Genomic DNA, 23,333 nt, shown 5'->3' on the forward strand with positions numbered 1-23,333 from the left:
GAACATTTGAAGTATTTTTTTATTCTTTATAAAGTGTCATTATTCATACTTGAGACTTTACTTTTGTAAGGCTGTTTTGTTTGAGATGTACAGAAAAACTTAGAATCTGAGTTTACATCTGCATGGCCTGTTCCTCAGGTGGTCCGCAGGGCACAGCTGATCTTAGATAGAAGTGTCACCATCACCAAGAACGCATAGCTTCCTCACAATGGGGCTCACTCTTAGTGTTTGTTATTTATTCTTTGGGTTCAGACAGAAGTACACCAATGTGCTAGCATTGATGGCTCACACACTTAATCCTAGTACTCAGGAAGCAGAGGCAGACAGATCTCTGAGTTCAAGGCCAGGCTGGTCTGCAGAGCAAGATCAAGGACAGCCAAGGTTGCATAGAGAACCTTGGCTGTCCTTCCATAAAGAACCAAACCAACCAAACAAAAAACCAAACAAAACCAAAGTATACTGATGCCAACGCATCCCTTTAGATCCTTCTCTCCAGTGCCTTAACCCTTCTCTGCTTTGCCTACTCGCCCCAGATTCTCTGCTCCCCCACAGCACGCTTTGACCTTTGCCTCCTTTGTAATTTTGCCTACGTCCAGGATGTCACGTGGTTGGAACTGTACCACATGAGGTCCTTAGAGACACTTCTTTTACTTAGAAATACACAATTAAGTTTCTTTTTCAGCTGACTCCACTTTTCCTTTTAGGGCCGAATCTCCCCTTCAGACACAGAAAGTAGGTTGCCAGACTCTAAAAAACGCAGAAGCTTGTCCGTGTACACACTTTGCACTCTGAGAATTTTCTCACTTTTTAAAAATTCATTATTCCCAACTAAAGCTTCCTAAAGGAAGCATGTTCAGGGGAGCAATTCCATGCATATTTAAGTTTCTTGGGATCATTTAAAAAAAATCTTTGAAAGTTATTTGCTTACATATAGATATAATTTTAACTTAGAAACTATTAAAAGTTTAATGTTAGGTACATGAATTTTACAGAATCTTGAGATTTTAAAGTCTATTTAGCTGTCAACATAACAGGAAAAATGAACATAATTTACCATCTAGTTCTAATAAATCTTAAGATTTTTAAGAAGTACATGTATTTAAAGTCATTTTCTGAATAACTCATAGAACTATCAAGACTTTTAAGCCATTTGTTTGAAACCAGTAAAATAGTTCAGACACAGTAAGCACAAGTTTTCTTATTTCCTTGGTTACGAAAGTGTCCATGTCTGGCATGAGTCATGATGGTTGACTGTAACTACCTGCCAATCGCCTGCCACAAGCCAAGGTGGAACATGCTCACTTCACAAGACTGAGTCTGGAGAGACTCCATCTTTAGAGCCTTTGAATGTACCTTCTGATTCCTTTTACAGTCATGAAAAATCCTGCTTTCTCTTTTAGAATTTATCATTATGCTTAAAACAAAACAAAACAAAACTGAAAGCAGAGGGCTTGGGAGTTGGGATGAGGTCTATCCAGATGTACTGTCTTCAGCAATGTCCTCTGGGCTATGTGAAACAAGGAGTGATCACAAAGCATCCCTTATGATGCTGCTGCATTCTCTTTTGAAGGGATTTCACTTTCATCTTTAGTCTTAGCATAGTTCAGGATAAGTTATAATTAATTCCTGGGGTTAAAAAAAATCAAAATGTTTTCAAAAAGATGTAAGGAAAATTAAATCATTAAGGTCTGAAAATAGATCTTACAAGAGTCCAAAGAACCTATATTGGAATAAATTTTGTCCTTTTAGGGGCATCTAACTTAGTTATAAAATATCAGTTTTAACATTTTAGATTTTTCTGTGTATGAGTGTTTGCCTGCATATATCTAAGTGTAAACCTGGTGCCTGCGGAGGACTGAAGTGGACATCAGATGACCTGGAATAGCCACTGCATACTGTTATGAACTACTGTGTGGGTGCTGGGAACCAAACCCTGGTCCTCGGCGAAAGCAAGAACTCTTTAACATTGAGTCATCACTGACTCCCAAATATCAATTCTTATAGCTATAACACCTAAATATATTGTTTGATGGGCTGAGATGCTGTCCCTAGGATCATATAATATTTTCAGTTAATGTCACTAAAATTTTTTCTCAGCAAATTGAAAATTATATAAAGGCCAATTGCATGCTCATCAGTATAGATCACAGGCCAGGGGTTTCAGTCCATTTTCTTTGTGGCATTGATTCCCTAAAGGCCTGGCCAGATATAACAATTTTTGTGCTTGGAGATCTTATCAAGCCAGATGTCAGTATTCTGGGATGGACAGATGACTCATATTAACAAACAAACAAACGAACGAACGAATGAACAAAACGCTTTTTCAGATATTATAGAAAGAAGAGCATTGGAAACCAAGAGCTAGGTCATGACTTCATAGTACCCACAGAACCCAAGTTTGGAGCAGGAACTACTTCAAGGAAGCAAGAAAGGCATACTTCCTAGACAGGTGCCTCTGATGAACCCATTCAGTATTGGGTCCGAGACACCCAGTTGTAAATATCTAGCTGCAGCCATATGTTAGGGACACCCAATCCCTTATGAAACACTTGATAAAGTATAACCTGGGATTGAGTAGGGAGGAGGGGATTTGCTGTCCCTGAGGCCATTGGGAAGCAGCAGTGGGGTGGAGGATGGTTATCTGGTAGCCTGAATTATGGGAGCCATCTGCCTCCCTAAGCTCCCGGAATCACTCCAGTGAGTGATGCACTAAAGAAAGGAGTAAAGGTTGACAGTCTACCAGCTCTAGAAGAGTGACTAGGAGCTCATGCTGACAAACTCTTACCCTGCTGACAGCAACAAGGCATTAGCCCTGGCTTCAGCAGCAGGTTGCAGGCTTGACAGGAAGCAGTGGTTCTTGGGACTGAGGTTCTAAGAGCTGAGTGTACTAAAGCTTATCAAAGACCACTAGAAGGGGTTGCAGTTAGAAAGACAGAACTATACTATCAGTTCATGCGGGGAAACAAAAAACATAGAGGTTTTTTTTTATCACTCTTCAAGTAGAGAGGGCTGGAAAAACCAGTCAGTAGAGAGACTATCCTGACTGTGTAAATGTAGTAAAGACAGAGCAGAGAGGGAGAAGACATGCAGAGGGAGAACAGGACACAGGGTGAGTTATGGGCAGAACTAGTGATCCTAATGATGTTTAGTTATGCTTCTTCCAGTCATGCTCATTTTTAACCTCTTCTTTACAGGCGATCCAAGGACAATTTTAGTTCTTGCATTCAAACAATTCTCAAGTAGCTGCTCTGTAAGACGGGACACAGCTGCAGCTGCATCTTTTAGGTGTTGTTTCCAGCTGTGGCAACAAACTTGTCTGTGATGTCTTAATACTGTCCAAAGACAGATGTGCAGTACGTTAACGTTTACCATGTTACTCCTTCAGGACAGCCAGTCCAGCTCACTGTTCTTCGTGGCATCATCCTTTTTATAGATCAGGGCACACAGAGATTAAGCCCCTCAAGGTCCCACAGCCAAGAAGGCGGTAAGACCGGTCAAGTGGTTATTTACAGTAAGAAAGACATGAAAAAGTTTATACACATGCATTTGTCAGTTTTTGTTTTATTTTTTTGTCAATAAATGTTTGTTAAATGCCTATGTACAAAGTACTAATATAAACTAAAAAAAAAAAAAGGTTAATCAATGTTACAAATATAAAGTCCTTTTAAATACCACTATCAAAATAATAATCTCTGGTAGTCCACCAAAAGAAGTTCTTTCAAATTAAGTTGCTTAATATCCAAAATGCCTCCTTTAAAACAGAAGGGAATAAGTTCTAACAGTGCAATGGTCAAGATGTACGTCATTTCCAAACACTGCAGCATCTGACTATTTGCTGTCAGACAAGTTTATGTTGATGAATACAATGCAAATAGTTAAGCATGTGCATCTTAAAGGAAAGCAATGTGACAAGAGTGGTCTCACGGGAGGTGAGCGGCCATGGAGTCTGCTTCTCTCGACTTTCTGAGCAGGGCTCGCTTGAGGGCACTAATTTTCTCATCCAGTTCAGCCAGTGAATAGTTCTGCTAGAAACACAAATTGCTGAATAAGACTTAAGTTTCTTAAGGCAGATAAAGTTCTAAGTGAACTATAAATACCTAACTATTCAGCAGCATATTACTGTATAATAATTTTGAGGCTGACAGCTGTGTATAGTGACAGTGCCATAATTTAGAGGCTTAAATTAACAAGGCTTCTGGGTTTTTTGTTTGTTTTCTGGACTGTAAACGCTCAGCACAGGGCGTTTGCTTGATATGTGTGAAGCCCTGGATTTCATCCTAGCAACATAGACCAAATGCATATATAAATGCAGTGTCATACTGACCTGCGTTTCTCCCCTAATGACAAAGCTTTTCTGGAGTTTTTGTGCTTTGAAAGACCAATAAAAGCTTTTTTAAAAAAACAAAACAAAAACCCTGTGAACTCATACTCTATAGCAAAAACCATACACTGGAGATCAGCTTAGATGCCTAAAATGCCTAGGCCTTTCCTTCTAAAGGACCAACTAATCTACAACAGAGGCTGCTCTCAAATACTGACTCAAAATTTTACAGTAAGTATGTAATAAGCTGCCTTGTGGGACAGGGCATGCTGAGACAGGGCTTCACTATGTAGTTCAGGCTGGCCTTGAACTTCTGACCCTTTCACCTCATCTTCCAGAGTACTACAATTCCAGGTATATATCATCACACACAGTAGCAACATAATATTTAAAAATACAGTAAATTTTAAGTTTTTTCCAACTTTAATTTACATCATTAAGGCTGGCAAAATTATACTATTTTAATTCAACTAAGAAAGTATTTTGGACAGACGGCTAAGCTGCAATTAGCCTTTGTGTATGTGCAGGGGACACAGAGTATGTGTTTGTGGATACATAAGCCTATAGCTGCCAGAGACTAACAGTGGGTATCTTCCACAACTCTTCCCCATCACACTTTTTGAGGCAGGGTCTCCAATAAACCTAGAGCTAACTGGCTAGCAGGGCTGGCCTGAGAGCTGCTGCCTCCCAGTGCTGAGGTAGTTACACCCACACCACTATGCTCTGCCTCTGAAGCAGCGCCAGGGCTCAGAACTCAGGGTCTTGAATATGCTATATAAGCCCTCTCCCACTAAGCCATCTCCCTAGACATGATGGCGATGGCACCTCTTTTTGATTTAGATAATGCTAACCAGTAGTGCTCATAAAAGGCCAAATAGGAGGAGACTAAAGTTATTCCAGCATTTAAGTTTTTCTAACCCAAATATTCTATTAAAAATAAGGTGAAGATTTTTTTTATTTAATTAGCCTATTGAAATCATTCTATGGTCTTAAAATAAAATGACTTCCCTAATTCAACCTAGTCTGACAAGGTATGACCTAAAAGCAACAAGAGTAGACACACTTATTAATAAGGTATAACACTCATTAATTATTTCAGAAGCTCAAAGGAAGACAAAATGACTTACTTGAGGTGGTTGGACTTTTCTTCTTTTTCCAGAGAAGTTCTAGTTTAAAAGTAACAAAATAATCACTATTTAGAAAACATCCGCATGACTTCCCATACATAAGACTGTGGGAGAGAGACCCAGAAAGCATTTGAGAACCCCAAGCACATCGCCACACTTACAAGGCACTGCCTACAAAGTTCCCCACAGAGGAGAGCACTGTCCCAAATAGTATATAGCAGTGTAACAGCAAGTTCCTCTCTGGAAAATCCCTCCTTTCCATTAGTTAGCAGCTTCTCACAAGTCTGAGTCAGAGCTCCTGGGACCCTCCCAAGAGAAGCAACAGTGGCTAGAGACAAAGGGTACTTGGTATACTGAGAAAGAAGTAAACACACACAACACATGCATATGTGCAGACAGCTATCTGTGACCATGGAAGGCACTGTGCCAGTCTAAGCAAGCAGCACTCTGTCCCTCTGTGTGACTCAAGGCTGTGCCTACCTCACCCCAATGTTCTTGCTTAGAAACTGACATGCACATGGCCCAATTGTAGCCAATGAGTAAGGAGGGTCTGCTGGGAATTAAGGAGAACTTTTCTGCAAACTTCTCTTGTGAGGAAACAAAGGTTCCTATGGCCTACTGCTGTATCTAGATAAAATACCTAAAAATTATAGCAGCCTTGCCATGTATCAATGGAAGAAGCCGACACTAACAGATCCAAAAGGAGCAAGAACTCAAGTCTTGACTTTGCAACTACATCAATCCTGAAAACCGTGTTCTCGTTGTTTTATAATTTCCATATTATATGAGTCGATTTAAATTCATATTTCTTGTAGTGGGGCTAAAGAGATGGCACAATGGTAAAACACTTGTCCAGCCCGGGCAGGGTTCAGTCCCTGGTGGTGTATATGCACATGCACGCTGGCCTGAATGTTAGATTCTCATTAAGCTGACAGGACTCACAGAGACAAACTATTCAGCCTTTTGAACTATGATGTAATGAAATCATTGGGTGTCAAATTACTAAATGAACATATCTGACAAAAACAAAACAACCCCCCCCAAAAAACAAAAACAAAACAAAACAACAACAACAAAAAAATCCATGATGAATGTACATAGAACTTTTTCTTTTAAATTAGGTATTTTCTTCATTTACATTTCCAATGCTATCCCGAAAGTCCCCCATACCCTCACCCCCACTCCCCTACCCACCCACTCCCACTTCTTGGCCCTGGCGTTCCCCTGTACTGAGGCATATAAAGTTTGCAAGACCAAGGGGCCTCTCTTCCCAATGATGGACGCCAGCAATATTTTGCTGAAAGGACCCTGATATAGCTGTCTCCTGTGAGGCTATGCCGGTGCCTGGCAAACACAGAAGTGGATGCTCACAGTCAGCTATTGGATGGATCACAGGGATGGATCCCAATGGAGGAGCTAGAGAAAGTAACCAAGGAGCTAAAGGGATCTGCAACCCTATAGGGTGGAACAACAATATGAACTAACCAGTACCCCCAGAGCTCGTGTCTCTAGCTGCATAGAAGAACTTTTAATGAACATACATGACCACAAAGATTAGAAGAAATTAAAACTCAGATTCCCTTTCATGCCAAAAGCTGATCTAAATACCACCTAAGCACGCCTCGTATGAGCAGCTATATTACATAGCAGTCATTAAGTGCCAGAATGATTAGACTTGGAATAATAGAGCTCAGATAAGTCTGCTCCTCTCTTTGCCAGGCTGAGCTGGGTGCCTATGGCAGGGCACATGGACAGGCGGAGCGTAACTTTACCCTGTCCACTTCAGACTCCTACCTACCTGAAAAGTAGCTTTTTAGATACTCATGGAAACACTTTCCTGTGTGATGCCAACAATTTAATCAATGGAATACTAATAGCTCTGTGTCATGAATAATCACACCATTATCATAAAACCAAAATAAAAAAAATACCAGAATGATAACAGGTATGCAGTGGATCAATGACTTAAAAGCACAGTGAATTGAGTGTGTGGGGCTTAGTTTAGGTGTGACTACAGTTATTTCACAAGAATGTTTAGATGCAGTACATATAATGTATAGATTTTTTAGGTATGAGGACATCTGAGTATAAAGGTAAACATTTTAACAAAGTTTTACACTTGAGAGAAAATATTTACACGTTCCCTTAACCAGCAAAAACAGTCACACAGATAACCCACAAATGTCTCTTCACTGTATTTCACATTAGCAGGTAATTTACAGCTAACTTTAGAAAGCCCGTGTCCTAATGAGAGATGATCCTATTACTGTACAACGCAACTTGTGCACTAAGGCAACTCAGAGGTAAGGGGCTACCTCCTACAGACCACCTTCTGTTACCCAGCTGTAAGGGCAGGTAATTTTATATGTGTAGTATGTTTTCTCTGCCACAATTTAGACCTGCACGTCTTCCTAGCATGAACAATGACATAATATTTAAATTCGATCCCTTGACTCCAATCTCACTCCCACTCAAGCCTTCTAACACTTCAGACAGGGAGCTGTATTTACCTATGTTTCCAACTGGATCCAAATGTTCACTCATGGCTCAGGTCTATCACACACTTTTACAGTCTGAACATACGGTATGGATTGGCCTAAATTTAGCATTCTCTTCCTCTGACATGTCCCTTAAAGTCAGGAGTTACATCTAGACATTGCTTTGAGGCAAGAGTCATACACTTTCCAAAGTCTAAGCATCAGCCATGCCTACTGTTTGTCCACTTGTTCATGCCAGTTAAAGGTCAGCTTTAGTGCAATTCTTGCTTAGTGCAATTCTTGTTAACACTAGAACTGATGTCATAAGACAGTGTGGTTGTAGCAGATCCTCCAGTGAGACCTTCACTCTGAGTCTAGTTCATAGATTCTTAGTATGGATTTAGTTAATGAAAAAACAGACTACCACGACCTTACTCTTTGGGTTTTTAGTTTATTGTGGATCTGTTCTACACTAAGTAGAAGTCACAGAAACTTCAATGCTGTACCCAGAAGCGTTTCTGTCTTTTCCAGGCAGGGATGCATTGAAAGCATGTAGCAGGGAAGTGGCTTGTGAAGCAGTAATTGTTAAGATTTATGATATTTTAATGACCAGAGATCAACTAAGAATGAGGAGACAGTGCTATACTAGCTTAGCTGGGAAATAAGATCCTGAGATGGGGACAGGACTGGAAACAAACAGAGAAAAACTGACAGCTGTTGATAATTAGCTATGGGAAGAGAGCAAGGAAAAGTCCAGTTTCTGGTTAGTAAAATGATTCTATCATTAACAGAAATGAGGAAATCTGGAGGGGTGATCTTTTTTAGTGGAATGTCAATTTAAAAGTAGAGGAGAGAATGAAGACAGAAATAAATAAGTTTCTAAATTATATGACCCATACTTAAGGCAGTTGAGATAATCTGTGTTGAGAAGCTGGCTGAAACCCAGAGAGTGAGAAGTGGGTACCACACTCCAAGACATGAGGCTTGTTGACTCCACAGCTGCATTGGAAGGAAGAATTAGAAACAGACACACATCAGCCAGGTGAGTCATGCATTCACAGGAGGAGAGCTGGGAACAAGTTAGGAAACAGTGGCGCTATGTAAAAAGAGGATTTCTAGATCTTTAAAATTATGTCTCTGAGTGGAAGAAATCCTACAGATTAGTACTAGAGCGGACATGCAAGTTGCCAGCACAGAACTGAAAAGGTTTAAGCATAGAGACTAACTGTCCTATAGACCTATGCACAGATATGCCACAAGGCCAAAGGGAAAGAATTTATGCTGACATTCTATAACAGAGTGAGTCCTCTCTAGCCATACACCTCGCCTGGAGTAAAGCTAGATCAAGGGTTATCTTCACACTGAGAGGAACCAAGAAGTCTATATGCCCTTCTCTCTACAGAGTAATGTGGACTATATTTTAGCTTCTCCAGTTAGGATATAAGTAAACACTGAGTCCTATATGTCTTAAGAATTGATCTTTTGTTGTAAATTGAATTTCTGAAGTATGAAAAGATTTTACTTGAAATGTTTTTATATAGATTCACATGTATATGGATTCTAAACTTGTAGGATCTTCTAGAAACTAGATAGAGGTTGACTATCCTGAGTATCATTGGAGCATACCATATAAAAAAGTAAAAATTAATAGGAAAAAAATTATATTTGATTCATGGAACAAAATGAGAACTAAAATTCTTTCCATTTGTTAAAAACCAAACTCCCTAATAAGGTATTATAAAAAGCAGAAAATTATGAAAAGCATCAACAGGTACTGCATCTTTTGGTTTTGGAGACAGGGTTTTCCTGTGTGGTCTTGGCTGTCTGGAACTCACTCTGTACCAGACTGGCCTCAAATTCAGAGGTCTGCCTGTTTCTGCCTCCCAAGCACTGGATTAAAGGCGTGGGCCACCACTGCCTGGTATGTGTTGAATCTTTTAATGCAATTATTTTTAAAATCTGACCGGTGAACATGGAAATGTTTTAAGATAGCAATTCAAAGTTTTTAAGACTGAAGTGTGCTAGTATATTTAAAAGATTCGAACTTTATGAGTATTCCTAAAGGCTAATTTTGAATCACAATACTTGAAAACAGTATATATACAAGGTAAATACACTATGTTCTCACAGTGCTTGCTCATACTAGAGAACCAATCACTTATGTTTCCACATCTTTCTTTTCTTGTTTTTCTTCTTTTAGCTTTGCTGAGACTGAGTTTCTCTGTGTAGCCCTGGCTGTCCTGAAACTCACTTTGTAGACCAGGCTGGCCTCGAACTCAGCAATCCGCATGTCTCTACCTCCTGAGTGCTGGGATTAAAGATGAGTGCCACCACTCCTGGGCCCACATCTGTTTCTTGCTCTCCTTTGAACCTCTCCACAGTTCATCACTGGGACACACAGAATGGACTAGACATCAAGTGAGTAAGTAAATAAATGCATAGGGCGTGGCTGATGGTTAGTTAGTAGACTTGAAAGGAAGCTGACACAGAATATTTGAGAGTTCAAGCTACAGGTTATATAGTGAGAATCTGTCTCAGAACTTAAACAAACAACAAAACAAGAAGAGAAGTATGTCATCAGAAGATGGTGGGAAGCAGTGAGCCGTGGGTTTTCTGAAATATTGATGTGCCAAAGAAGGTACTTATTAGGAAAACTGTTTCTCATGTCCTTGAGAAAGGGGGTTAAGGATGGATGAATGAGTGAACGAACGAGAGAGCGGAGGAATTATACAGATACAGGCCCGTCTAAGAAAAATGAGTGAGAGTACCAGGCATGGCCTGTTCAGCCGTGAGAAATGTAGCTACTTATGAGCTGAGTGAGACGGTCCTGAGGGACAGGTCATCAAGACAAAGGACTATGTCACAAGACAGCCGCCACAGAGTCACAAGCTGGACCACCAAAGGCTAAGTGAAAACAATGTGAAGATGGCTCCACAGAATTTCCATAGGTGAGGACAAGGGTCCCTACACTGTAAAATATTCAGAATCAGAATTCTTAAAGAGGCAGATAATCACCCTCAGAGTACTGAGTTCCTCCATCTCTTATTTTAAAAGTGTTTCACATGTGGATCAATGAGTACATTATTACATAGTGGAAATCTTTAAAATATCACTTTGTTTTTAGAAGACATTAATACTTACTACAGATTGAAAGTATTCAGGAGAGATGCCCTCCAATTCAAGGATTTTATCTTCAAGCTTTTTAATTCTCTGATAGATGTCTCTTGGTACTGGGCCACCTAAATACATAGGAGAAAATGCTAAAATCTTAATAGTTCTGTTTTCTTATCATTTTTATTTTTAAAATATCATGCAAATACACTTCTATATAACAACAACAACAAAACACTTAAAACTTAAGAAAATAAGCAGATGAAAGCAAAATCAATTGAACTCCTTAGCTCAGAGTGCTGTTCTACATTCTTTGAGACAAATTTGAGACTTCTGCATTCTAAATGCTGCCTCTGCTTCCCATGTTGCTACAGTTTTTTGTGAGATTCGCCTTCTGAGATACTGACTAGTTTCTAATAGGTGTTGGTACTCAGGAGGGAAATCGTGCAGTGAGAAGATGACAGTCCCACTTGATGACTGTGCTATGTCCCATCATTTTCTTCAGCTTCTATTCCTTCTAGCATGGTATACTTTCTCCTTTGGCCTAGAACAATGTTTAAAGGGCTTTCCTCATCAAGGTCAAGGAGGACGGCACGGTGTATTAAAGATATGATGTAAACACCAAGCTCACTACTACATCCTGACTCTTTCTACTCCTTCAACCTCACATGCAGCCTCCCTGGTCTAGAGCACCACAGGCTCTCTGGTAAGTGGTGAGCTTGCTATACGTATGAGAGCAACAGAGAGCTATTAAAGAAGTTTTACCTAGGGTAGAAACAGTTATCAGATATGAGCCTGAAAAACTTCGCTTTGGCTACAGGATGAAAAGTGACCTCTAGGAGGAAGTTCATTGACAACCGAAGACAGAGGTCACAGACACTTCATCTACAGCAGTAGATGGAGAGAGGGAAGTCAGACATCTAGGGGCATTAGGAGGAGAATCAACCCCCAACTGTCATTTCCTATAAAGTCTTGGGCAAATGCTTGAACTTCAGTCTTACTAGCTCTCCAATAGTGACAGCACAACGCCTCCACAGAGAACTATTAAGTGCTATGCTGGCATAGGCGTGGCATGTTCACACTGACTAACAGTACTGTTCAATAAATATGGGTTCATTTTCCCTAGGCATTTATTCATTTATATGTTTATTGTCTGTGAGTGCATAGAAGACCAAGACCACAATTATCCATATTTTATAGTTGGTGACTAATAATAATTAGAGTTGTCAGACAATTTCCGAAATTGGCCATAGTAAAATATTACATTCATCTTCTGTTGTAACTTTAATAAACGGAGGCTAAAAGATTTATTTAGAATCTGTTTCCCAAGTAGAGAGAAGTATAAGGATAGGAGCATAAGGACCAAGAAGCTTATAGATTCTTTGGCTGCTTTATGTACCTAGAATGATGGCTTACAGTGAATTTTCAAGGAAAACCTGGAATCTAAATGAACCTAATTCCCTTAAGACTTGCAAAGACACATCACAGATATGACCCAGCTCTCCACTTACCTGTCTGCAATCGCAGGTGAGCCTCAATATTCTGGAGTCGTTCTTCTACCGCCTGATTGCCACAGTCGCGAAGCGTGCCTGTAGGTTTGTGACCTGACCCTGCAATTCCTTCAGGTCTAGTCTGTGGTCCATATGTGTTCACAACTCTAGAAACTAAGTGAAGACGCTTTTAAGCCTATCTAAATTGATGTTTCAAGAACAGAAATTCTCTCTCCTAAACAGTACTTTATATTCTTTCCATAATGGTAAAAAAAACAAAACAAAACAAAACAAAGAAAGAAAGAAAGGAAAGGAAAGGAAAGGAAAGGAAAGGAAAGGAAAGGAAAGGAAAGGAAAAGCGAAGCAAAGCAAAGCAAAGCAAAAGCAGAAGCAGAAGCTTTAGTTTGAGGATAAAGTTTAGATGGGAAAGGCACTCTTACTCCACATTGTAAAGCGGCTGTAACAAACTTCTGCAGTGATGGGGACACTGAACGGTGGCCACTTACTTACCCTTTACATGACTTTTAAATCCAGGATAAGGAGTAAAGACAGCATCAGTTCTCGCACAACTATTTTCTAGGGGGAATTTGGATAGACTTAGTTTAAATAGGTTCTTAATTACAGATTACAAGATTATATTAAACTTCTAATAATTCACATTTTATTCATAAGAGAATTTAAAATAAAAGTAATAACATTACTGTGACATACAGGAATAGTTTGAGTGATCTTCACCCCCTGGATTGAATCACATGTAATATTTGTACCTAGTGTTCAGATTTACATATAGAAAACTATTACCACTGAGTGGCAATAACTTCTAATAATCTTTAATGAAAATCAATTACTAAGAACCCCACAGATTACTAAGAACCATTATATAATTCATATATTATATAGCACCACACTCTAACTCTATCACATAAGCAGAACCCACTTTACCAAATTATCTTACAAAGTTTCTCAGCATCCTTGTTCATAACAAACTACTGACATCTACCAGGGGGATTGACTGTCTGTCTCAGACTTTTTATCTCAGAACTCCACATTTAACAAAAGGCCCTGAAACCGTAAGTACAATATACAATGAAAGCTTAAGTGCAATACAAACTTTAAAATTCCTAATCAAAAAACTCCTTTTAATCCTACTTTTTAAAAACTGTGATTTTGGGAAAAATATGCTGTGAAAATGTTTCTAATATTTGTACCAAAGTGAAAACTACAATTTCTTCCAAATTATGTCTCAACAAATAATTAATAAAAAAGAAATTAGAAATATGTTAAAATAATCTATACTATTAAATATTAGCATAATCATTATATATGAACACATTATATAAAATAATGACATATAGAAATACAGATTAATGCTTAAAGTAACAGTAAAGCTATACATTGGCTGTAAATTTTCTGTTAAATTCCCATATTATTTTGTAAAAAAAAATGCATATGACGTAAGTTAAAATCCTTTGTTATTCCATAAAATCTGATTTTTTAAAAACTGAGCTTTTTTCTTAGACCAACTGAAAGGTCTTTAAAAAATACAGCAACACATTAAAATGTATTTTTTAAGCTTGAGTCTAACAGACCTGTGATAAACTGAACTATAAATAAAATTGTAAACCTACTTAATCATTTATATTTAAAGATTAAACACTCATTCTCTTTTCCTTGGAAATACCTCAAAATATATGTAAGGGGGTCTACACTTCTTTAGTCTTTCTAGTCTTTCATTGGTCTAAGGGATTTTTTTAAAAAGCTACCATCCATTCCAGGGCTACATTGCAAATGCACAGAGCCATCAGAGAGCATGCAGCATGGTGTGGGGACAGGGAATGCTCGTCACTCTCCACAGCAATTCTGGCTAGCACTGTTTTGAGCCAGCAAGGGACTGAATGGGCTTAGGAGTCCTGCTGAGCATTTCAATTCTTGTCAATTTCTATCCCCTGGTGGTTTATAATAATAGAGTTAGCAGGAGGAACAGAGGAATAACATTAGTGACACATGTCCTTGCTCCCTCAACAAACCCTTTCTCTTGAGGCGTGTACAGCTGGATTGCCACACCTGAGATTTTGCCACTGTTACACCTGCTCTAAAGAGCTAATTCTAGGGATCCACACAAGTTAACAGCAGAAAAGTTTAATTTAGAATCCACAGTGAGCCCACAGTATTATGTTAAGAGTGTCACATATCAATGTGATTATGAGTCATTTCATGTTTATAATCATTAATTAAGAGATATTAATGGCAGTAAGAAAAAAACGGTCAACCCAATTACAAACCTTTCTTCATAATTTTTTTCTAAGAACTACTTAGTCTGGTTATTACAAGGCTAACTGGTTATGATCTGTGGCAATCTACACAGTCTATGGGGTTCTGCAGGTCCTCTGCAGACCTGGAAACACTGTAGCCCCAAGTGAAGAGGAAAGGGAGACGGAGGCGAAATGGCAAAGGTGAAACAGCAGTGTGAAAAGGGAGAGGCCTGGGGCTGAGGCTCCACAGGTCTTCATGGCAAGCTGGGTGTATCCACCATGAAACTCAGGAGTCAGGAGAAAACTGCTCCCTTGTGAGGAATGCTAATAGTGCTACTAGGTTCACTGAGTTCACATGATTTCACAGGTACAGACCTGAAGCTCATATTGCTTTGTTCTCTCCTAACAGTGAATCTGAACAACTCTGCCATCCAACATTTCACCTTCACTTTCTAAAGGAACTTTGATCTTCTTGGACCTGTGGTAAACATCTGTCTCTAGAGTTCGGCCTTCACTTGGATTTTTTACGTAACCAAAATGAAAATCAGCTTGGCAACAGAGCCCATTACTAAATAAAGGAAAATTCTACTGCCTTAATTACCAACTAAAAACCTGCAAAATAGAATCTTGTTCTTAATGTTATATGTTTTTGAAACAAAATATTATAGCAGTTGTCAAGATGTTTAAAATTCTGTTTAAAAAAACCCAAACTTGTAGTTACCTTGATTACAATCAATAACATTGCAAAATTCCCTGACGTTGTTTTCATTGATTTCAGCTTGTTTTCTCTCAATAAATGCAGATATTCGTCTGTCAATCTAAAACAACAAATAATTTAACAATCTAAACACAACAGAACTTTTCAAAGTAATGTTCCCCTGACCCGTGTACCCGTCAGTCCACACTCACTTCTGCTTTTCCAGCCTTGATCTGAACTACTTCTGGGTCAAAAAGGATTTGTGTCTTTTTCAGGTCTCCTGAATCACAGTATTTGGGCTTCCCTTCATCTTGTAGGGCCCCGGTGGGATGTCTGGCTCTTAGTTCACTCTCGGTCTCTGCTTCTGTCTGTCTTATCTCTGTAGCTGCTGAATTTTCTTTAATTAAAGATTGAAGTTTTGCTAAAAAAGGCTGAAAAGAACACAGTTACATCTGTTCAGGTTCAAACCCATCTCAGCTGGTGATAGATTCATCTAAGCTGCTGCTACAGAAATGAATATTATCAGTTATTAAACATAAAAAGCTGGCATATAAGGACACACAGGTCTGACCACACACAGGTTTGCTGTTTTCTACGACTGTACATTGCCCTTATCATTTACTGTACATTTATTTTTAAAAAAGAAGAAAAGAAAGAAAACCTGAGGACATTTAAATTTTTCTTTGAGGAAATCATTCTGTCATTCATCTTTTATTTTGTGCTAAATCAAAGCCCCAGACTCTGGCCTGGATGCCTCTTAATTAACATGTCATTCAGAACACTAGGCTGAGTGTTCTCCCTCCTTAGCAGGAGAGCAGTGCTCACTCAGCAAAGCCCTGCATTATCACTGTATCGCTGAGACTCACCACTTCAAAGTACAGTTGGCCAAAATGAATGAGAGAGCATGGATATGAAGTATATAGGTGTTACCCTGAGTGAATAGTCAGCCTTTCTCTGTCATAGTATGATATCTTACTGGGTCATGAGATGAAATTTCACAAAAGAAAATGCACACAGGGAGAAGAAAGAGGAAGGAAGGAAGGAAGAAAGAAAGAAAGAGAGAGAGATAAAAAGAAAGAAAGGAAACAAAACATGCTATACAAGTTGGAAACAGATCATTCCAACTACAGTAGGTTAAAAAAATATGTCTTCATAATGGAAATTCACTTCCTTTCCCGTCATCCCCACAAGGATATGGTCCACATTTGAGTTCTATAGCTCATCACTTGCCCTTTAAACAAAGTGTTAACTGTTATTTTTATCATGAAACACAGCTAAACATCCCAGAAAGTACTCTTCTGAAATCTTCTAACATCTTCAACAGGGTAAAGTGACCAGAAAAAGCAGTTCTGCTTATCCTGATGAGAGAAAACCTCCAACTCACATCAATTACACTTGCAGAGATGTTAAACAACAACAGCAAGGTTATAATACTGTTCATTTCTTAAACTGAAATATTAAAAATGTAACAATACCATTATAAATAATTCAATATTGACTTCCAATAAAGGATAAATTATTTCAAATTATTAAGATGAAATAGTGACTGGCTACTCACTAAGATGAAACATTAATGTCACAGAAATTACTTTCTTTTTAAAACTATGCTGAAACTGTTTAATTGCAATAGACACTCCAGGATGTATCCTGCTGGGATAATGCCACTTCTTGAACCACTGAAAGCACTCCATGAGCCTCCAAACTCACCCAAGGCATGGAATCATTATCATAGCATGACTCACACCTGCCGTGTCTTATTGCTTAATTATAACCCACCATAGATGAACTGTATTGAATTTTCAGCAAAGCCTAGAATTGAATAGAATTGCATTTATTCAATCTCATACCCACATTGGCCTTTTGGGCTATATTCTCATAACTATTCCGATCACTAGTGAAATTAACAGACCTAGACTCAATATGGATTTTAGTAACCTTTTATTAATAATACTGTTAACAGAATGTTGGGGGTAGAACTGAAAAATACTCCAGTTAATTTAACTATAGGTAATTTCTATTTCCAATATCCAGTAAATATTTCTAATATGAAATTTACCTGTAAATACAAAACGTGTTGTTCAAGTGCAGTAAGGAGCAGTGCAGGCTGGGATGCTGAGAGGCTCTGGAGCCTGTTCCAATCGATTGTAATTTTCACCACATCATCTCTGAGGTTAAGCTTCAAAGAGGCAAACCAGCAACATCACAAAAATTACACGATTAAGCTGTATATCTGGGATTATCACAAAAATAAGATTTCTATGGAGTAATGCATGCCTGTTTTGCTCAAAGTTACTAAGTTTCAATGATATAATAAAATGCTTTACCCAGTTGCCATTTTAAAAAGCCAAAAGGCACAGCTCTGAAAATAAAAAATAAAAACATGTCTTACTATTTTAATTCTGTTCCTATGTCTGTATAATGGGGCCATCTTTGAAAAGCCATCCATGAAAGATAAACCTCTTTTGATACTTTGATATCTTAAATACCACTGGAAGGTATCCAAAAATAGGTCTGCCCTAGTCAGAATCCTACTGAATCCCAACTAGGCATTCAACAGACGAAGATCAACTACGACAGTCCAGAAAGTGTATTCTCTTTGTTACATATCACACAAACACATGCCTAAAATATATCATTACTCTGATGTCTTCTCAATCATTTCTATTGTTTTCAAACTTAACCAATTAAAAAAAGTATTTAAGACTTAAGATTATTCACACATAGGGACAGATGACAGTAACTACTTCAAATAAAAATTAAACTATCAGTTATGAAAATATTGAGATAAAAACCAAGTACTTTCCCACAGCAGTACAACAAAGCCAAAAGTCAATGTCCAGTGTTTCCTAAGGGCTTTCTAGAAAGATATGTCTCATAACATGAAAACTTCTCACCAGGTAGTGATTTATTAGAACAAAAGTATATCCAGAAAACTACCAAGAAGCTGAATATAAAATTAATATCAAAATCAGTCAAAACTTTAGAGGGAGAAGCTTCCACCTGTAATCACTTGACTGAGTAGGAGGGAATCACTATAAAAACTTTTCTAGACACAATTCAAGTGGAAACAAGTCAATTGTACTTATTTTGCAATAATAGTTTATTAGGAATTACGTCATATTTTCTACAAAGTAAAGATGCATGTTTCATGAGCTTAAATACAAATTTAAAGAGCTGTAAGAATAAAAAACCAAGACATGTGCTGATGGATTACTTTCATATTCAATAGTAAATGCAGTTATCTTAGTAATCTTACCGTCAAATCTTAACTTAGTGTAAGTTTACCTATGTCAGTATAGCCTATGTAAAATTCCGTATTTCTTTATGTTTGTCAAATGTGGACTCAGATGCCCCTGGTCTTAGGCAGCAGGTTTCTGTATCCATCATTTATACAGTAGAGTGCTTAACATAGGAACCTGAGATCTCTTTAGTTCCATGGACAACAATTCATGTCTTGTGTTTTATTCTTACAACTCATTACTCTTGCCACAATCAACTCTAGATCTCTTGGCAGATTTATGTTTGGGGAATAAGCAGGCAAACCTTAAACCAAAGCAAAGCATCACCCTTTCTAGAGAAAATAATTATAGGAAAGAAATCTTAATATTTGGATCATATTCTCACATCAGTTTGAAAGAATTATGGAAGCTTTCAAAGGCAACTGGAGACACTTGATCTTTTATGGAAACCAAACTGTAAGGTGACAAATTAACTTAAAAATGGCCCCCAAATAATCCAATTATTCATTCAGCAAATTCCCCAGTAACATATGGATTCTATGAATTTTTATCCCATAATCCTTAGGGCAGTAATCAGGCGTTCAAAATTTTCTATTAACACACTATTAACACTGACTACTCAATCATGTATGTTCAGTAGAAACACATTAGTTGCATTTGAAGGAAAAATGCTTTTTAACAATTCAGTTTTACACTTTCTATGGAAAAGCGCTAATAATTCAATGATACTTAAGGTGAACTTAGACATATTACAATTTACATCTTAAAAGTCCTTTTAATTTGTTGCAAAAGGACACATTATAAGTGTGGATGGCTTTCATCCTTAATCATGCATCTTAAAATACATATTACTAAAATAGCATCTAATTAATTTTTTAAAAAATCTTATATTTGACACTTGTTTAAAGGTCCCTTTACTGTTACAAAAACTTCATTTTCTCTACACATTTTTGGCAGGTGGCATAAGTTAAGATTAATCATTTTTCCATTTGAACCTTTGAGATAAATTTATATAATTTTTAAAAACTCAGTATGCAAAATTTAGGTATTTTATAATTCAAATAATTTATCAATGTAAATTATTTTGCAATTTCTAAGCATAATATTTGAGAAGATTTTTCTCATCTTGACATTAGAAATATAAATGAATAATCTTTAAGTTCCACAACCACGCCAAAAAGTTCTCTAACTTTTAAACTATTTAAAGATCTGAGATGTTACTACTGAAATATTAATAAGGAAAGTGCTTAAGACTTTGTAACAATTTTTTTCCTAACTGCTTATCAAGCAATTGAGTTTAAATTTTTTAACTTTTCGAAGTCCAGTAACACCAAACAGAATGTACAACTCAAGTAGTTTGCCAGTCAGAATAAACTTACTAAGGTTTTCCAACTAAGGATTTTAAAAATAATCCTCACAAATCAGGTAAATGACCTATTCTCACAGGTACCACTGTCCTTGACATAAATGTGTGCTGTGTCCATTTCAGGCACTATAACCAGTCCCCAAACAAACTAGGAAACATGTTTGACACAAAACTCTTCTAAAAGCAGGCAAACATACTTTTGTTCCTTATTTAAACATTGCCTCATTTACATCACGACTATATAGTAAAGTGTAACCTAGTTTTTAAAATCCAGGTTTACTGTGACATTTTCTGTAAAGAGCAATTAGCTAAGCCTCACGACAGTGGTAATGTAGTTAGAAGTGGCCACACATAACTCATCCAACAATTCACACTAAAATTTAGGTATACTACAAATGAAATTGTGGAAATCCTTATATATCCCTCCCCGTCTAAAAGAGTAAGAGATGCAATAAATGGCAAGAGAAACAAAAAACAGAAAAACAAACAAATAAACAAAAAACCCGGAGTAAATCACCCCCAAGGAGTGGAGATGGCGCTAGGAAAAGTTTCAGGCCATATTAACCAGTGAGTTTCTACGATAAATACACTGGAGGCAAAAGGATCGTGATCGCCAGGAGCCTCCTTCACCCTCATCACCTTTTAGGCATTTTGGGGGGCAAGCGTTCGGCGCCAGGACCCCAGTTTTCTCCAGACCTTGGCTATTGAGCGTGCCGCTGGCATCTCCGGGTCCCAGGCAGCTGGGCCCGGGGTCACAGCCCGGCCACGGCACACCAGCGGCACACACCGTGCTAGCGGGGCTCCGCGACCCCCGCCTCCGAGAGAACTAAGGGGACAAGGACCGGGATGCTCTCCCTCCCCACCCACCCCGTCCCCCGCCGCACCCCCACTTACCTGTCTTGTCAGGGTGTGCAAGGAGCGAAAGACTTCGCAGAGGACCTCGCGGGTGAGGAGGGGGCTGGAGCATTGCTCCAGGCTCCTCTCGCTGCCGCTTGAGGAACTAAGCTCCGCAGCAGCAGCCATGACACCTTCAAAGCAGCCCCCCAACCACCGGGAACAGCGCTCACCCCACCCCTCCCTCGCGGATCTCGTCGCACTGAGATGACGTAAAACTAGAGCGTCTTACTTAGAGCTTGAGGATAGGCCCCACCCTCTGTGTGTGACAGACACACAGGAAGACCAATCAAGAGCAAGGATAGCTGTGCTCCGAGGGAACTTGTGAATGTGAAGCTGGACCTTCTGTCTGGTGGTGTTTTCTGTGGTCCACCTTGGTTTAGAAACCTACTTGGCCCTTAGATGCTCCCTGTGAATGTTGGCAGAGCCTTACTGTTAAGTGTTAGAATTTGAGTTCCGCTATAAAATTTAAAATGTTAACAGGGCTGTGGTGGAGTTGTCTTGGAAAAAGATTGCGGGTCAGTGATGGAGCAGTGTTTTACAATTTTCTAATTACTAGAAACTTGAGCCAGGATGATCGTTACTGGATAGAACATTTTCATCTCTATAAGACTGTTTGATATGAGGAATTTAAAAAGAACACAAGGGCTACATTATGCTTCTTTTTCCTACCATAGAACGACATTGATGACTACACCTGCAAAATAGTTTATGTCAAAGTTCTGACATGCAACGGGTTCTCAGTGCAATCACTGGACGCTTGATCTTAAAATTGTTTCAGTATAAATCCAATAGAAATATAAACCAGCCGGGCAGTGGTAGTGCATGCCTTTAATCCTAGCACTTGGGAGGCAGAGGCAGGCAGATTTCTGAGTTCGAGGCCAGCCTGGTCTACAGAGTGAGTTCTAGGACAGCCAGGGCTACACAGAGAAACCCTGCCTCAAAACAAAACAAAATAAAACAAAAGAAAGGAAGAAAGAAAGAAAGAAAGACCAACTTATTCCATGTAACCACACTCTTTCAAATTAGGATATAAAACTAAATCGACTCTTGTCGTGTATTATTAGTATAGCTTTATTTTAGCGAAAAAAGTTATAATTTTATAATGTAGAGTTCTATTAATTTTTTTTTTTTTTGAGACAGGGTTTCTCTGTGTAGCCCTGGCTATCCTGGAACTCACTCTGTAGACCAGGCTGGCCTCAAACTCAGAAATCTGCATGCCTCTGCCTCCTGAGTGCTGGGATTAAAGGCATGTGCCACCATGCCCAGCTCTATTAAATTTTTAAAACAAGCTTAAAAGATAAAGGATAAAAGAATTAAAACTCTGGCGGCAGTGGCTCAGGCCTTTAATCCCAAAGCACTAGGGAGGTAGAGGCAGGTAAATCCCTTATGAGGCCAGCCTGGTTTACAAAGTGAGTTCCAGGACAGCAAGGGCTACACAAAGAAAACAAAGCTCGAAAAGCAAGCAGGCAAGCAAGCAAACAAACGATTTAAAACTCTTCTTCATGATAGTTGAGTGCATTTAGCATACAGGAAGTAGAAGTATGAAGTTAATGGGTAGTCTATCCTTAGAGAGCAGACTGAATAAAGGAAGAAATAAGGAATTAAGGGACACTAGGATAAGGAGAGTAAAAATGAAAGAACTCCTTTTACCTGTCTAAGGAGCCTCTTACTCACTTATATCCAGAGACTTCTGGTATTATCAGGTTTAACAGGATCTTGAGAAAGCTTGTCTGTTTCCTTGTTAGCAGAAAGATGTAAACTTAGGTTTGACAATACGATCTTCACAAGATTCAAGCACCCTCTCATTCAAGTCACTCATATCTGTAATAGAAGTTCATGATTCATCGCAATGTTAACACACTTTGTCTCTGAGTTTCTGGTTAATGGGTGACAATTGTAATGTGGAGTCTAAGAGTCCTTGTTCTGTACCAAGTAATGAAATCAGATTTTTTAAAAAACTAAGTAGAAGACTTTTTATTACACATTTGGGAATGACTAAGGTGCTGCTCGTTGTTTTCTTTGTGGTGACTGCAAGCACTCCTGCTCATGCACAATTACCCAAGGAAGCCAGAGGCATGGGATGTGAGCTGCCCAGCATTGGGGCCTAAAATCAAACTCTGGCCCTCTGCAAAAAACGAATAGTTGCATTCTTAACCACTGAGATCTTTCTCCAGCCCCAAATTCCAAGTCTTACTTGATTTCTTCTTGTTGTTGTTCCATTGTTTTTGTTTTTAAAGAGTGTTTCTCTATCTAGCTGAGACTCTCCTGGAACTCCTGGAACCAGGCTGGCCTCAAACTCAGAGATCCACCCATTTCTGCCACCCAAATGCTGGGATTAAAGGCATGTCCCACCATA

At 38.6% G+C, this 23,333-nt stretch overlaps 1 protein-coding gene across 3 annotated transcripts; it reads right to left on the bottom strand.

Annotated features, from left to right (window-relative positions):
• Positions 1 to 3,530: 3,530 nt before the first annotated feature.
• On the bottom strand, positions 3,531 to 21,164 carry Mbip (MAP3K12 binding inhibitory protein 1). 3 transcript variants are annotated; one of them, XM_029484831.2, is made up of 9 exons: positions 20,975 to 21,164; positions 17,532 to 17,651; positions 15,688 to 15,906; positions 15,500 to 15,596; positions 13,037 to 13,102; positions 12,548 to 12,700; positions 11,067 to 11,164; positions 5,449 to 5,487; positions 3,533 to 4,022 (listed from the first exon to the last, which is right to left on the bottom strand). In XM_029484831.2, exons 1-9 carry the CDS (start codon positions 21,101 to 21,103, stop codon positions 3,921 to 3,923), a joined length of 1,023 nt encoding a protein of 340 aa, XP_029340691.1. In that variant the 5' UTR covers positions 21,104 to 21,164; the 3' UTR covers positions 3,533 to 3,920. The 3 variants fall into 3 exon arrangements, with proteins under 3 accessions (XP_021035002.1, XP_029340691.1, XP_021035001.1); XM_021179342.2 differs by having other exon boundaries at positions 3,533 to 4,025; XM_021179343.3 differs by lacking the exon at positions 11,067 to 11,164 and having other exon boundaries at positions 3,531 to 4,025.
• Between the last annotated feature and the right edge of the window lie 2,169 nt (positions 21,165 to 23,333).

Source organism: Mus caroli, unplaced genomic scaffold, assembly GCF_978045245.1.
Source record: "Mus caroli unplaced genomic scaffold, Mus_caroli_1 scaffold_14, whole genome shotgun sequence".
Classification (NCBI taxonomy): Eukaryota; Metazoa; Chordata; class Mammalia; order Rodentia; family Muridae; genus Mus; species Mus caroli.